Source organism: Equus przewalskii, chromosome 10 (genome assembly GCF_037783145.1).
Source record: "Equus przewalskii isolate Varuska chromosome 10, EquPr2, whole genome shotgun sequence".
Taxonomy (NCBI): domain Eukaryota; kingdom Metazoa; phylum Chordata; class Mammalia; order Perissodactyla; family Equidae; genus Equus; species Equus przewalskii.
In genome coordinates this window covers 19,123,961-19,138,425 of record NC_091840.1, presented here as the reverse complement: position 1 = coordinate 19,138,425, position 14,465 = coordinate 19,123,961, and the positions used below count along the sequence as shown (strand labels likewise).

The following is a 14,465-nucleotide window of genomic DNA, read 5'->3' as shown; positions in this document are numbered from 1 at the left end:
AAAATAATTTCTTGGGAGAGGAGAAGGGGAGGAGACAGGGCCTCAAAATACAACGATAATCTTATGAGGCTGTGAATTACTCAGCTACTTCATTTATTTATTATTTATTCAATAGTGTAGCTTCTACTTGAAAAACAATAAGAACGTATTTTTCAAAATGTTATTTCCAACAGTATTTGTATCTCTGACAAATAAATCTGGCTTTTCCTATTATTTCCAATTATTTATTTATTTAACTCACATCTATTGAATACTTACGTGCCAGGCTTATGCTGGATGCAGTATACGTATTGGCAGACAAATAGATACAGTGTCTCTTTCCTCAAGACCCTTTCAGTTATAAACAAGTAAACAAAAACTTATAAATTATAAAAGAGTACTGCAAGAGAATAAGGCAGAGTGGAGGATTTATTTAAACTGGGTAGTTAGAGAAGGTTTCTTTCTTTTTTTTCTTAAAGATTTTATTTTTCCTTCCTCTCCCCAAAGCCCTCCAGTACATAGTTGTGTCTATTCTTAGTTGTGGGTCCTTCTAGTTGTGGCATGTGGGATGCCACCTCAACATGGCTTGATGAGCAGTGCTAGGTCCACGCCCAGGATCTGAACCTACGAAACCCTGGGCTGCCAGAGCAGAGTGTGCAAACGTAACCACTCAGCCACGGGGCTGGCCCCAGCGAAGGTTTCTAACGAGGTAATGTGTAAGCTAAGACCTAAAGGATAAAAACCAACCATGCGAAAGATGATGAAATACAGTAGCATGATCATTCCGTGCCTAAGGACAGTGTTTAGACAGAAAAAGAGGGCCGAGGTCTGAACCTGAAGAACTCTTAACCTCTAAAGTTCAGGCAGAAGAGAAGGAGGCAAAAAAGGAATCCATATAGAAGCAGGAAGAGAGACAGAAAGGAGGAATATAGGAAAGTATAAAATCTTCATGGGGCCAGCCCCATGGCCGAGTGGTTAAGTTCGTGAGCTCCACTTCAGTGGCCCACGGTTTCGCCAGTTCAGATCCCAGGCACGGACTTGGCACCACTCATCAAGCCATGCTGAGGCGGCATCCCACATAGCACAACCACAAGGACCTAGAACTAGAATATACAACTATGTCGTGGGGGGCTTTGAGGAGACGAAGGGAAAAACAAAAAAAAAGAAGATTGGCAACAGATGTTAGCTCAGGTGCCAATCTTTAAAAAAAAAAAACTTCAAAAGCAAGAGAAAACGTTTTAAAGAGAAAAAGAGTGGTCAATTGTATTGAACGCTGGTGAGAAACAGAATATGGAATAAAATAAGAATTTTATTTTATTTACTTTTTTTGGGGGGAAGATTAGCCCTGAGCTAACTACTGCCAATCTTCCTCTCTTTGCTGAGGAAGACTGGCCCTGAGCTAACATCCATGCCCATCTTCCTCTGTTTTATACATGGGATGCCTGCCACAGCATGGCTTTTGCCAAGTGGTGCTATGTCTGCACCTGGGATCCAAACCAGCGAACCCTGGGCTGCTGAGAAGCAGAACATGCAAACTTAACAGCTGTGCCACAGGGCCGGCCCCAAAATAAGAATTTTAAAAGGTCTATTGGATTTACCAAATAGAAGTGCTTTGTGGCCTTGAATAAAGTGGTTCTGTGAAAAGTCCTAAAGCCAATCTGAATAGGCTGAAGAGTGCATAAAGAGAGACAATAAGGGGCTGGCCTGGTGGTGTAGTGGTTAAGTTTGCTCACTCTGCTTTGGTGGTCCATGGTTCGCAGGTTCAAATCCCAGGCACGGACCTAGCACCTCTCATCAAGCCAAGCTGTGGTGGCATCCCACCCAAAATAGAGGAAGACTGGCACAGCTGTTAGCTCAGGGCCAATCTTCCTCAAGCCAGAAGAGGAAGACTGGCAACAGACGTTAGCTCAGGGCCAATCTTCCTCACCAAAAAAAGGGAAAGAAAGAAAGAGAATAAGAAAGGAAAAAAGGAAAGGAAGGAAGAGGGAGATTTCACCATATTATAATTCTGGATAAAACAAGACAAAAAAATTAACATACAGCTGAGATCAACAAGATGGGGCAATCCCTAGGTGCCTGAAGATGAAGCCTCCGGACCTTGAAGGTAACTAAAATCTCCCTGCAAAAAGCTCTGAGATATGAAAGGTTGTCTCCACCCTTGAAATAGGGATTATAAAAGCTGCACTCCATCGTTACTGCTGCCCCTTGAAAGCATCAAGAAACTCACCTCTATCAGGATGTAAATGGAAAGGGTTATGTTTAAGGGGCTGGAATTTCAGACCAGAGTCATTGGTGAACCTAAAGAATTTACACTTTCCACTGACAGCAGGAACCCTTAGCTTAGGTATTAACATTTTAGAACCAGTCCTTATGAAGTTCACAGGTCTTCAGTTAAAGACCCAAGGCTCTAGTAAAGGCACAAATGGAACTGCCCCATAAGGACTCCCTCTAAAATCCAGGATATAAGAAACTTCTAAAAGAGGATGAGATGACAATCAAAACTGCAAACCACAAGGAGACAAACCACTGTGAAAGTCAAGAGAAGCAACAAACTATAAAAGCACATATCAAATACTACAGATAACATAAGATTTGAAAGAAATTATAAAGTAAGAACATTTAGAATGTTTATAAAGAAAAAAGGTAGAAATAATAACCAAAAGGCAAAAGCAGGGCATTATTAAAAAACAAAAAAAGGCAAATTGGAAAAAGAATCATATTTTAAGAATTTAAAAAAGGCACTGATTCTCAATAAAGCTGTTTTTTAAAAAGTCATTGATATGTAATAGAACAGTATTTATAAATGTTAATTGTGGAATATAGGTGGTAGGTATATGGCTATTCACTGTACAGTTCTTTCAAGTTTTCCATATGCTCAACAATTTTTGTTCTAAAATATTGGGGGAAATACCACTGAAATGGAAAATAAGTAAATGGTAAGTTAGGTACAGCTGGAAGAGAGAATCCTCTACACTACCTTCTAAAAGCTTTAGGATTTTTTCCTTTTACATCTAAATCTTTAATCTTCCTGCAGCTGATTATTGTATAGTATAAGGTAGGTGGTCCAAATCCATTATTTCCCACATGGATAACCAATTGTCTCAGAACCTTTCACTGAAAAGTTCATTCTTTTCCCTCCTTATCTGCAATACCATCTTTGTTTTAGCAAGTGGCCAAATATTTAAGGGTCTGTGACTGGGCTCTCTTTTCTGTTCTATCAGTCTATCCTTGTGCCCATATCACACTGTCTTAATTACCATAGCTTCATAATAAGTGTTGATAGCTGGTAGAGCAAGTCTTTCTATCTTATACTTATTTTTGGCCCCTTACACTTCCACATAAATTTTGGAAACAGCTTATCAAATTCCATACAAAATCCCATTGGCATTTTGACTTGATTGCTTTGAATATATAGAAAAATTTGAGAAAAACCAATAACTTTACAATATTGAGTCTTGTAATTCATGAACAAAACATTTTTTAAAATCTCACTTTTTATTCATTGTCCTTTAATGACTCTCAATAATGTTTTAGAGTTTTTGCCATAAGTCTTTCATATCTCATTAGATTTATTCCTAGGTGTTTCATAAATTTTTTTTCTTTTAACAATGGTGACATTTCTGTAATCTTCATTTTCTAACTCTGTTTTTGATATATAGATAGACAAATTTTAATTTATGATATTGTATCTGGCATCCTGCTAAACTCTGTTGTTAACCTGTGTAACGTTTCTGTAAATTCTTTTGGATTTCTATGCACATAATCTACTTGCAAACAAAAACAGTTTTGTCTCTTCCTTTCATCTCTCATATCTATTTACTTATTTGTTTCTGCCTGTCTACCTCACTGTGCTTAGGACCTCCTGCACAATATTTAATATAAACAATGACGGCAGGCATCCTTGTTACGTCTCCCCATCTCAAAAGGAGAGTGTTCAACTTTTCAATGTTAAGTATGATGTCTCCTATATGGTTTTTGTAGGCAGTCTATCTGGTTAAGGAAGATCTTTTCTTTACCAAGCTGGACAAGGCTTTTCATCATGAACAAATACCGAATTTTTTTTTTTTTTTTAGAACGATTAGCCCTGAGCTAACTACTGCCAATATTCCTCTTTTCGCTGAGGAAGACTGGCCCTGAGCTGACATCCATGCCCATCTTCCTCTACTTTATATGTGGGACACCTACCACAGCATGGCTTTTGCCAAGCGGTGCCATGTCTGTACCCGCGATCCAAACCAGCAAACCCCAGGCTGCCGAGAATCGGAACATGTGAACTTAACCGCTGTGCCACCGGGCCAGCCCCCTGAATTTTATATAATGCTTTTTTTTCTTTTTTTTTTTTTTCATCTATTTAGATGCTATTTTTTTTTCCCTTTACTCTTTTAATGTTGTTGACTACAAAAATTTATTTCCGACATTAAATCAAGCCTGCATTCCTGGGATAACTTGGTCATGATATACCCCAAATTGGTTCTGGTGTTTGATAGTGTTTTAAGATTTGCATTTGTGTTATAAATCTGAGTTTCATATAATTATTCTTCTCATACTGTCCCTGTCAGGATTTAGCATCAAGGTGGTACCAGTCTTTCATTAAATGAGCTGGGAGCTTTTCTTCATTTTTAATTCTCTGGAGGATTAGAAATTGCTGGTTAAGACCGAAGTTATTTCTTTTATGAATTTTATTAGAACTCACTAATGAAGTTATTCAGGCTTAAGGAAAGGTTTTTTACTACAGATTCAATTTATATAATAGTTATAGGATTACTGAAGTTTTCTACTTTTTTTTTTTAGTCTATTTTAGCAAGTTATAGTTTTTAGGAATTTGTCCACTTAAACCTAATTTTTGCATTCAATGGTATAAAGTTATTCATAATATGTCTATCTTTGGAGCCTGCTCCATCTGCAATAATGTCCTCTTTTTTCATGATTGATATTGGTTTTCCATGTTTGTTTGTTTTTTTTTTTTTTTTTTTAAAGATTTTATTTTTGCCTTTTTCTCCCCAAAGCCCCCCAGTACATAGTTGTATATTCTTCATTTTGGGCCCTTCTAGTTGTAGCATGTGGGATGCTGCCTCAGCGTGGTTTGATGAGCAGTGCCATGTCCGTGCCCAGGATTCAAACCAACAAAACACTGGGCCGCCTGCAGCGGAGCGCACGGACTTAACCACTCGGCCACGGGGCCAGCCCCTGGTTTTCCATGTTCTTAACATCACCACAAGTACATCAAAGAAGTACCTTTAGGCTTTGTTGTATGTTTTGTTTTGTTCGTTTCTGTTCCTATCTTTATTATCCTATCCTCATTATTTCTTTCCTTTCGCATTCTTTGGATTTATTTTGCTAGTCTTTTTCTAATTTCCTGAGAGGACTGTTTACTTTGTTTATTTCCTGCCTTTCTTTTTTCCTAACATAAGCATTTAAGGATATGTATTTGCTATCAAATATCATATTACTTTAGCTTATCCTACAAGTTTTGATATGTAGTATTTTTACCTTTCAGTCCAAAATATTTTCTAATTACCACTGTGATTTCTTCTTTTACTGATAAGTTATGTAAAAACGTATTTCTTAATTTCCAAACAGAGGGGTTTTTCTATTATCATTTTTGATAAATTGATTGCTTTGTGGCTTGATAACTTGATTTCAGTTCTTTGAAATTTGTTGATATGTTATGACACAGGATATTGTAAAAAATTTTGTTTAAATAAATGTTCCATTTATGTTTGGATTTTTTTATTTTCAAAGTGATTGGGTGTGCAGCTTTATATAACCATTAGCGAAATTTGTGAATTGTGTTGTTCAAATCTTCTAAATATCCCTACCAACTTTTTCCTTCACTTCTTCTATTACTGAGAGAGGTATATTAAAATCTCCCACTGTTGTGGTGGATAGAACATGTCTCCTTGTAGATCTGTCAGTTTTTCCTTTACATATTTTTTATGGTAAAAGAGATTTTTAAAAATAAATTCATTTTCTCTCTTTCCACCTTAAGTATCATGACCAGAATCAGTTTCTGTATGATAATCTTATGATAACTAAGTTTGTTTCTTATCTTCAAATTTACTTATTTTATGGTAAAGATTACAAAAACTACAATATCTTGAAAGGCATATTCCTTGGTCAGTCTTTCTGAAAGCTAACTTATGTTCTAAGTTGCAGTTTTGTAAAACTAGTCCCTTAAAAAGGAAAATACTGAAGTTATCAATTGTTTGTTATTCTTAAAATACTTCATCCATTAAAAAAGAAAAGGGTTATTAACAGGTATCAAGCTCTCAAAGGACTCTCAACAATTTTTACTGCTACTACTACTTACTGTGTACCAGGCACTGTGTTTTCAACCATTAATGCCATCTTGCCAAGAGATTTATGAAGTTGGTATTATTATCTCTATAGTTTTTACAGAGGCAATAAACAGGAAGGTAACAGAAATCTGAGGTCTGCTACTAATCACCACCAAATGTAAAACAAATGCTGTCATCAACAGAGATCCTTTTCACCAAAACTGAGTATCTCTTTCAGTGTGAGCACCCCACACAGAAGAACAGTTTCATTCAAGTACCTTGTACTTCTGTCTCAATTCTTCTGTGTCTTCTTTTTCCACTTCTAGGACACGGCGCCGTTCGGTAGCATCTTCAGCATAATCAAGCTTAATAAAAAATAGATATAATTAGGCTTAATTCCTAAAGTACCCCCAATTAGCTATAAACAGTTATTTGCATAACCACAGTATTGTATGAAAATAAAAAACTTCGCAATTTGCTCAGCTAACTCTTGCTTTATTGTCACCCCATAGAGAAAACAGCATGCAAAATGGTTCATTAATCCTTTCGTGGTGGTGGTTCCCAACAGGCACATTTGTTGATGATAACAGAATTCACTTCAATGTTCAATGCCAAAGAATTAAGAGTAAATGGAGAAAATTATTTTAAGCAATGAAAAGAAAGTGTCACAGATGACAGCTGTACACATCTCTACAGGGACAAAGCTTCTACCACAGTAAATATTTTAAGAATTGAGCAACACTGCCTACTGAAATGAGCACCTGGGTCTGGACTCCAGTCTGATCTTGCCTTGTGGCATAACCCTGGGGAAACCACTCACCTTATTTATGCCCCTGTTAAAAGAGGGGCATTATTGGGGCCGGCCCAGTGGCACAGTGGTTAAGTGTGCACGTTCTGATTCGGTGGCCCAGGGTTTGCCGGTTCGGATCCCGGGTGCGGACATGGCACTGTTTGGCAAGCCATGCTGTGGTAGGCATCCCACATATAAAGTGGAGGAAGATGGGCATGGACGTTAGCTCAGGGCCAGTCTCCCTCAGCAAAAAAAGAGGAGGATTGGTGGCAGATGTTAGCTCAGGGCTAATCTTCCTCAAAAAAAAAAAAAAGAGAGAGGGGCGTTATTTGCCTACCTACCTGCCTCAAAGGGAGCACTAAATGAGATTGTAAAATATATTTTTAAATTTCCAAAGAAAAATATTAAAACTACATTCTATCTAATAAAGTGTATTTTGCCTTTGCATCTGAATTGGGAATTAATATCAATTTAAGTATTTCATAAAATAAATAAGCTAATGAGATCAATTTACCTCCATTTCCATGCGACCCATGCCCATGACATCATACTTGACAACAATCGGAATGGGATCTGTTCTTCCTGTAACAGGAACACATAATCAAGGTAAGATGCAAAGCTAAGCCAACAGCTCACTTTACACACTGGGTTTGGGTGGTTAGAGATCTTGCCTTGGAGTGCAGAGACCAGAAAGCTACAGTGAACCAAACACAAGCCATTCTCACAGCTTACAACCAAACCTACCTCTCCCAGTTTAAGCCCACTAACTACCTTGGTTGAACTTCCAGTTGGGAATAATTCCAGATTACTATGGCAAAACTAAATAAATAAGTAATGCAAAGCACTTCTAAGCAATGGCACCAGGAAGTTTAAAATCAAAAACTTTAGAAATGACTTCTTAAAAAGACCCCCAAATAACTTTCCATCAAGAATCACTTAACTCTTACTGTCCACTGACATCCTCCCACACACACTTTTAAAATTGGTAATAATTATCTCAACTGACATGCTTAAATTGAGAAAGCACAGTTTCAAAATTATGATACAGAAAAACTGTATAATTGCAACTCAGTATGCTTAATACTTTGTTTTCAAAAGAGGCTAAATAGGGTTGAGAAAAATTAAGTAAAAAGCAACAGTTAGTTGCCCTTAGGGGACAAAGAATCGTTTCATTTTTAAACTGGTGCTCTGGGGTCTCGTTTTCCAGAGTGGATTTAACACTGGCTGTGGCAACTGGTAAGCTGTGAAAAGGACTGGTTGCGAAGATAATTGACTTTAAACTAATTGATCTATGCTGGAGATTTTTTTAAATGTATTTTAATCCACTCATAACCAGCCAAACAAAGCAAAATGGGGCAGACAAGCACTTTACTACCACAGCTGTTTTACATCACAACTTGCGCTGTTTATTGTGATGTAAGCCCACTGAAAGAGGACTTACCTTATCCGCTGTACACCTTTAGTGAAAAAACACAATGTTTACTTCCCTCATCACTTCACTCAGGCTGGTGTAAACAATTGTTTTTTGTTTTGTTTTATTATACACACATATATATTATACCTTTGGGCTAAAAGTTGAGTTTTGTCAGGCTAAATCTGAAGTATTACCAAAACCAAATTAAAAAAAAAATAAAATGCCATGATCATGACTACGTTTGGTCCTGGAGGGAAAAAAAGGAAACTGTTTTCAAAGTGATCAGCAACCACTTGTATCCATTTGCTCTATATTTGTGGGATTAATTTTTGTCTTTAAAAAGTAATGAAAAGCAAATTCAGACGTTTAACTACTTATCATCAATATTCCACTATCATTTTTAAACAATAAATAAGGAGATAATTAGGAATAATTATCATAGCGAAAAAAATGTTTAAGTACATAAAGAACATCTCATGCCAGAAAAAAAGGGAAAAAAGTTCAAAAATACAGCCTTCTTTTACATACTATCAAAGACTGCCAGTTCAACAAAATGAAAATGCATTACTACCTTATGCCCAATGGTATAATAAATAAGCAGTGACTGCAATCTTTAGCAAAAGGACCAAATTAAAGACAGGTTATAAAAATGACTTCCTAGGTGCAATATCACTTTCATAACGTCTCAATCAGGGATTTACTGGTAAAAACAAATGGTCCAATGAAAGAATTGAAATGTCAAAGAAATTCACTTTTTTGTTTGTTTTTGGTATCTTTTTTGGTCTGTCAAAATTGGTTTTGAAAGAATCAAGAAAGTTTTGGTACAAATTCATTACCTCTGTAAACCCCTGTTTACAAACTCTGCATTAGTACTTTTGCCTTCTAAGGCAGTCAAAGTTTGTTTTAATTTATTTATAAATTGCAGTAGCAAGTGCTAGTGCCCATTACATTGTGGGGAAATCAAGTTTTTGACAGTATTAAAATTTAGTGTTTTATCTGATTTTTTTTTTTTTTGGCAGTTCTAACACAAACAGATACATCCCTTCTTAACATTACCCTTTAATGAACAAGGATCAGACAAGTTGCATAAGGAAAGGAAAGGAAAATGAAAAAGACCAAGCAGAAGGATGAAGGCTACAACAGAGAAAGTAAGCCTAACATATTGGTGCACTGATGACAAAAGGAGTAATTCAGTCTGAAAATAAAAAATTACCACTGCTAAGTTTACCATCACCACAACAAGTCCAGGATCATAACGCTGTAAAAAAGAAACACCATTTGTTAGGCAGAAACCATTAGGATAGGAAATAGGCCTTCTAGCAGGCAGACGGGATGGGTAAAGTAACAACTGGGCTTTGTCCCTCCCCCAATTTCAGCTGGGGACAGAGGAAGGACACTTTGTGCTACAGCAGTTGTTTTCATACTGGCTGTGAGATTTCTGTACTGCTACTTGAGAACATGAACAATCTCTTCTAAAATAACGCAGTGGGTGGGGGCAGGTGTTAGTTTAGAGAAAGAACTAGCTCTAGCTTCCAAACATTCATTTAACTTTTCATTCTGGGAAATCAGTATTGAGGACCCAAGGTGGGACTTTTCCTTAAAGAAATAATATCAAAGACAGTCAGATCAAATGGACAGTGATGAAGTCATTTGCTTTACTAAAAGAACCCTAAGAGGATTTGGGGAGATGGGAGAGGATCATCAAGACTTTGCTAAAAAAATATAATAAGTAAAAGGTCTGGAAAGTAACTTTAGATCTTCAGCGCTTGGAAAACTTATGTGCAACTGAGATTTGTTACGAATAAATAAAACTCTTGAAGTAGCTTTTCCTAGAATTTTGTTTCCTTTTAATGAAGTCTCCCCTGGACCAAAAACATCGTTCTTTCTGCACACAACAAAGTCAAGCTTTGAAGGAGACCAGAAACTCCAGAGAAAGAGGCATCAAAAGGGCTGTCACATTTACATTTAGTCCCCTCAGAGGTAACTCATAGAAAACAATGAATCTGGTTTTAAAAACAATCGGAAGGTGATATTACTGCCCAGGTCAAACAGTAATTTCTTTCCATTTTTAAAGAGGCTCCAGACCGAGGAAAAATCCCAGTAGGAAAAGACACTGAACAATACACAAAGGAGGGGGTTGCAGTATTTCAAAAAAAGCAAAACAAAACCCCTCAATTTATTCATTTGTGATCACTGATAAATCCTATTATAAAGAACATTACTGTGGAATACGTGAATAACAACACGTAGTGATGAATTTTTAAAAGACAGGTAGCAACAGAATGTTTGCTAATATGATAGTCTCTAGAACACTCAACTTTTTAAAAAATAAATTGAACTAAACCCAGGTTCCCTATTTCTTGCTTTCTTTTAAACGGGGCAAATATTTCTTAAAATCTATTAAATTAAGAACATTTTGTTGTTTATTTCACTCAAAGGAGGTAACTTCAACCAGAACACTAAATACTTTCCTTAGAAGAAATTGCCCTCCTCAGCCAAAGATCTATAGATACTACGACTGTGATCTGGCCAACTGGAGAAGGGAAAGAAACAATACCAACTTGAAAATGTGCCAATACCAATGTATTTACGTAATGGAAAAAAAACTGATACTCATATTTTCTAAGTCAAAACTTTAAATATACATACAAATATCAAATCATTATGTTGTACAACTAAAACTAATCTAAGTTGTATGTCAATTACACTTCAATAAAAATTTTTTAAAATGAGAGAAAAAAATGGTAAATGATGTTTCTAATATTAACCAAAAGAATTGTACTTTCTATATTTTAAAAGGTAGTTTTACTTGTATAGTGACAAAAGTGCTAAAATGTTCACATATACATCTCTTGGAAGATGTTAAGGTATTATGACTTACTATAAGTGAAGAGAGAAGGAGGCCAAATACAAAAATCCATTGACTGCCTACAGCTCTGTTTCTGAGAACAATCCCTCATGAGTCAGTTTTGATTTTAAAACAGTTAAGGATACATCAATCCATAAAACTGGCCCAAAGAATTGGACTGTAGAGAAATATTCCTTTTTTTTTTTGAGAAACACTATTTTTAAAGACACAAACTACGGGAGCAGAACAATTGAGAGGAAGCTATTAAAGGACAACCATAATTTGGTATCAGCCACACCCCAGAAACAGAAGACACATGCCTTCCCTGTAGAAATAAGTTAGAAATGATGAAGCTTCTGAAGTGATTAAAACTCTGGTTGGACAGTCAACAGATGTAAGAACACACAATTTATGTCTGCTGTCTCTCCCCTCATTGAGATTCATTCAGCAACAAATATTTATTGAGTTGTTACTACATACCAGGCACTGCTGAAGGCACTGGGCATATGGCACTGTTCAAAACAAAGTCCTACGCCCCATGAATTATCTATAACTAGGCAAAATAATCTTACCAATTTAAACTTCTGGCATGGGCGGAGGCAGGGGGGTGCCCACACAGAAAATTGATGGAGCCAATGTATATATGGTTCAAAAAGCTTAAAAACGTCTGAAGCTGTCTTTTAAAAACATTTAAAATAGTTTTTAAAGACTGATCCTGATAAAGCATAAGTAAATATTAGAGCCATTAAAAAGTCACAAATCTACTTCCAAAAGGCCACTAAACTGATAAAGGCTAAGAACCTGACCTAACATCTTTAAATCTATTTCTTATTTAAGCAACTCAAACGCATATGTGAAAATCAAGAATACTACAAAATTAGCATGGTGACTATTCTCTGATTTTCCAAACCATTCAAAACAGGACTCTATAGTTAGCTATGTTAGTGTGTTTAAATAAAATTAAAACAGCGATTACATACAACTTTCAGAATCACTTATTGAGTAAAAAAATGGTACATTTACTTCCAAATCAAAGCTTCACTTTTGCAAATTTCTCACAGTAGCATAAAAACAATGATTACTTTCAGCATCATTTAGATATTTTTTCTTTGTAACTGTAACATGACATATGCTACTTGTCTGGAAACATTAAGCCCATTAATTATTCTCTATATAGAGTTTCAAAAGCTTAAAAAAAAAGACTTCCTACTCAAAACAGAATTCAAGTTCTTCAGTACAACAAAAACTAACTATATTTTTGTTATAGCCTGTTTAGTGATCTACATAACAACCAGATTAATTTGATTTTCAAATACAAGTGTCTTCTAAGGGCACAGAAGTTTAACTGTGACCTAAAGGAATCTCCATATCTCCATGTTTCCAAAGTACCAGAACTGGTTTTCTAGGATAAAATTGTTCAATTTTAATCATATAACAAGTATACTAATAAACAGGGACAGAGATGGGGCTTTTTTAAAAAGGCTTTAGTAAAAGTGTTAGAGAATCAGAACGTTAAGCCTGGAAAGAATATCTCATCCAGGGATAACATGAGATACACAAGTCCTCAGGAGAGGTAATAAAGGGAATTCAGGAGGTACTTTCAATTAAAAAGAAAAAAGTCACCCAAAGGAAATCACACTTTTACTCCAGATAAGACTGTTTAGCTAAAATAATAACAACTCACTGAAGGCTGTCTCATGCTAACCATGATGCTACGATAAGATCAATTTATTTTTTAAATGGGAAAACCAATTTAATAAATACAGCATCAGGGTAAAATAATCTAAACTATGAGGCTTAGGAAGAGAGGGAAAAAACAAAAGAGTTAAAAAACACAGCTGGGGAATACGTTCGTGCCTAGTTTTACTTATGTTTGTATCCTGAATAACTGACATGGTATCTGGGAAAGAGTGGCATTTAATTAGAAAGCATTTGTTGACTCAAGAGAATGAACATGTTCATAGTGGATCTCAAACTTGCTCAAGTGTAAATGTTTAGTCATCATGGTGCTTTCTGCTTAACGCCACAAGATACTGATGGTTTAACTGTCTTCTAATCAAGGAATTATTTTATCAATAGAACATATGGCTATATTATACAAGTCTCCAAATCAAAAAGTATGTAAGCTATTATAAAGATATATTTGAATTTTGCATTACTGTTCATTAGAGGTTTGTTCAATTTGTTTTATCTATCATCACTTATTAGCAGTCAAAAGGAAGCAAGCATCAAATATTTAACGGTATTAGATAGACTTAATGATCTCTAAGCTTTACTTCAATTCTTAAGTTTGAAGAGTAGAAACTATTTGAGTAGAAAATGTTTGGGGAGTTATGTAGATAGTAGCCAGTCCTATGCTATTGTAATAATCCAACAATCCTGGGGCCAGCCCCGTGGCCAAGTGGTTGGGTTTGTGCACTCAGCATCGGCGGCCCAGGGTTTTGCTGGTTCGGATCCTGGGCGCAGACATGGCATGACTCATCAAGCCATGCTGAGGCGGCGTCCCACATGCCACAACTAGAAGGACCCACAACTAAAAAACATACAACTATGTTCCGGGGGCTTTGGGGAGAAAAAGGAAAAAAATAAAATCTTAAAAAAAAAAAAACCAACAATCCAATATCTTTAATTAGAGTTGTATACTCTTACTATTTACTGGTTAAGTTTTCCACAACTACACTGAGAATTTTTTACTATTCCAGGATCACTCTACAACCCAAAAAGACTTTCCAACCTCATTTAAACTGCTCCTCATTTACACTCCACCCTAACCCCTTACCCAAGTCATCTTTAATTATTTTCTTTCTATACTTTTCTAGGTAGTCCCTAAAAGAGTTGGCTACAAATCCCAGTTCTCCAATAAGAGATAATTTCTAAACATTTGTGTCACTTTTGACAATCAGAGCCTGAGTCTCAGCAGCCTCCCCTGCAAAATGGAGATATTATCCTCACTTTCAGGACTGGCATGCAGATCAAAAGAGATAACAAACAGAAGATGCTTTGTAAACCATAAATTTTAACGATAGATGGGACACTGTTAAACTCTAACCCAGTCATCTCCTTAAGGCTTCAGCAAATAAAAAAATCAATTCATCTTTCCTTTCATTCCCAAATTGGCACTTCCAAAACTAAATATCTTAAAATGAAACTCTAAAA

The 14,465-nt window shown here is 36.0% G+C and overlaps 1 protein-coding gene across 14 annotated transcripts in view; it reads right to left on the bottom strand.

Moving 5' to 3' along the window:
- GPATCH8 (G-patch domain containing 8) overlaps positions 1-14,465 on the bottom strand; it is a 102,510-nt gene that overhangs the window by 38,574 nt on the left and 49,471 nt on the right. For 8 of the 14 annotated variants that reach the window (XM_008520609.2, XM_070561816.1, XM_070561805.1 and 5 more), the window contains 2 exons: positions 7,562-7,629; positions 6,536-6,622 (listed from right to left, as the gene is read on the bottom strand). In XM_008520609.2, coding sequence (XP_008518831.2) covers positions 6,536-6,622; positions 7,562-7,629 — 155 coding nt within the window. Of the gene's footprint in view, positions 1-6,535; positions 6,623-7,561; positions 7,630-9,674; positions 9,720-14,465 lie in introns of all 14 variants that reach the window. The other 6 variants (XM_070561813.1, XM_070561817.1, XM_070561806.1 and 3 more) reach the window with 1 other exon arrangement.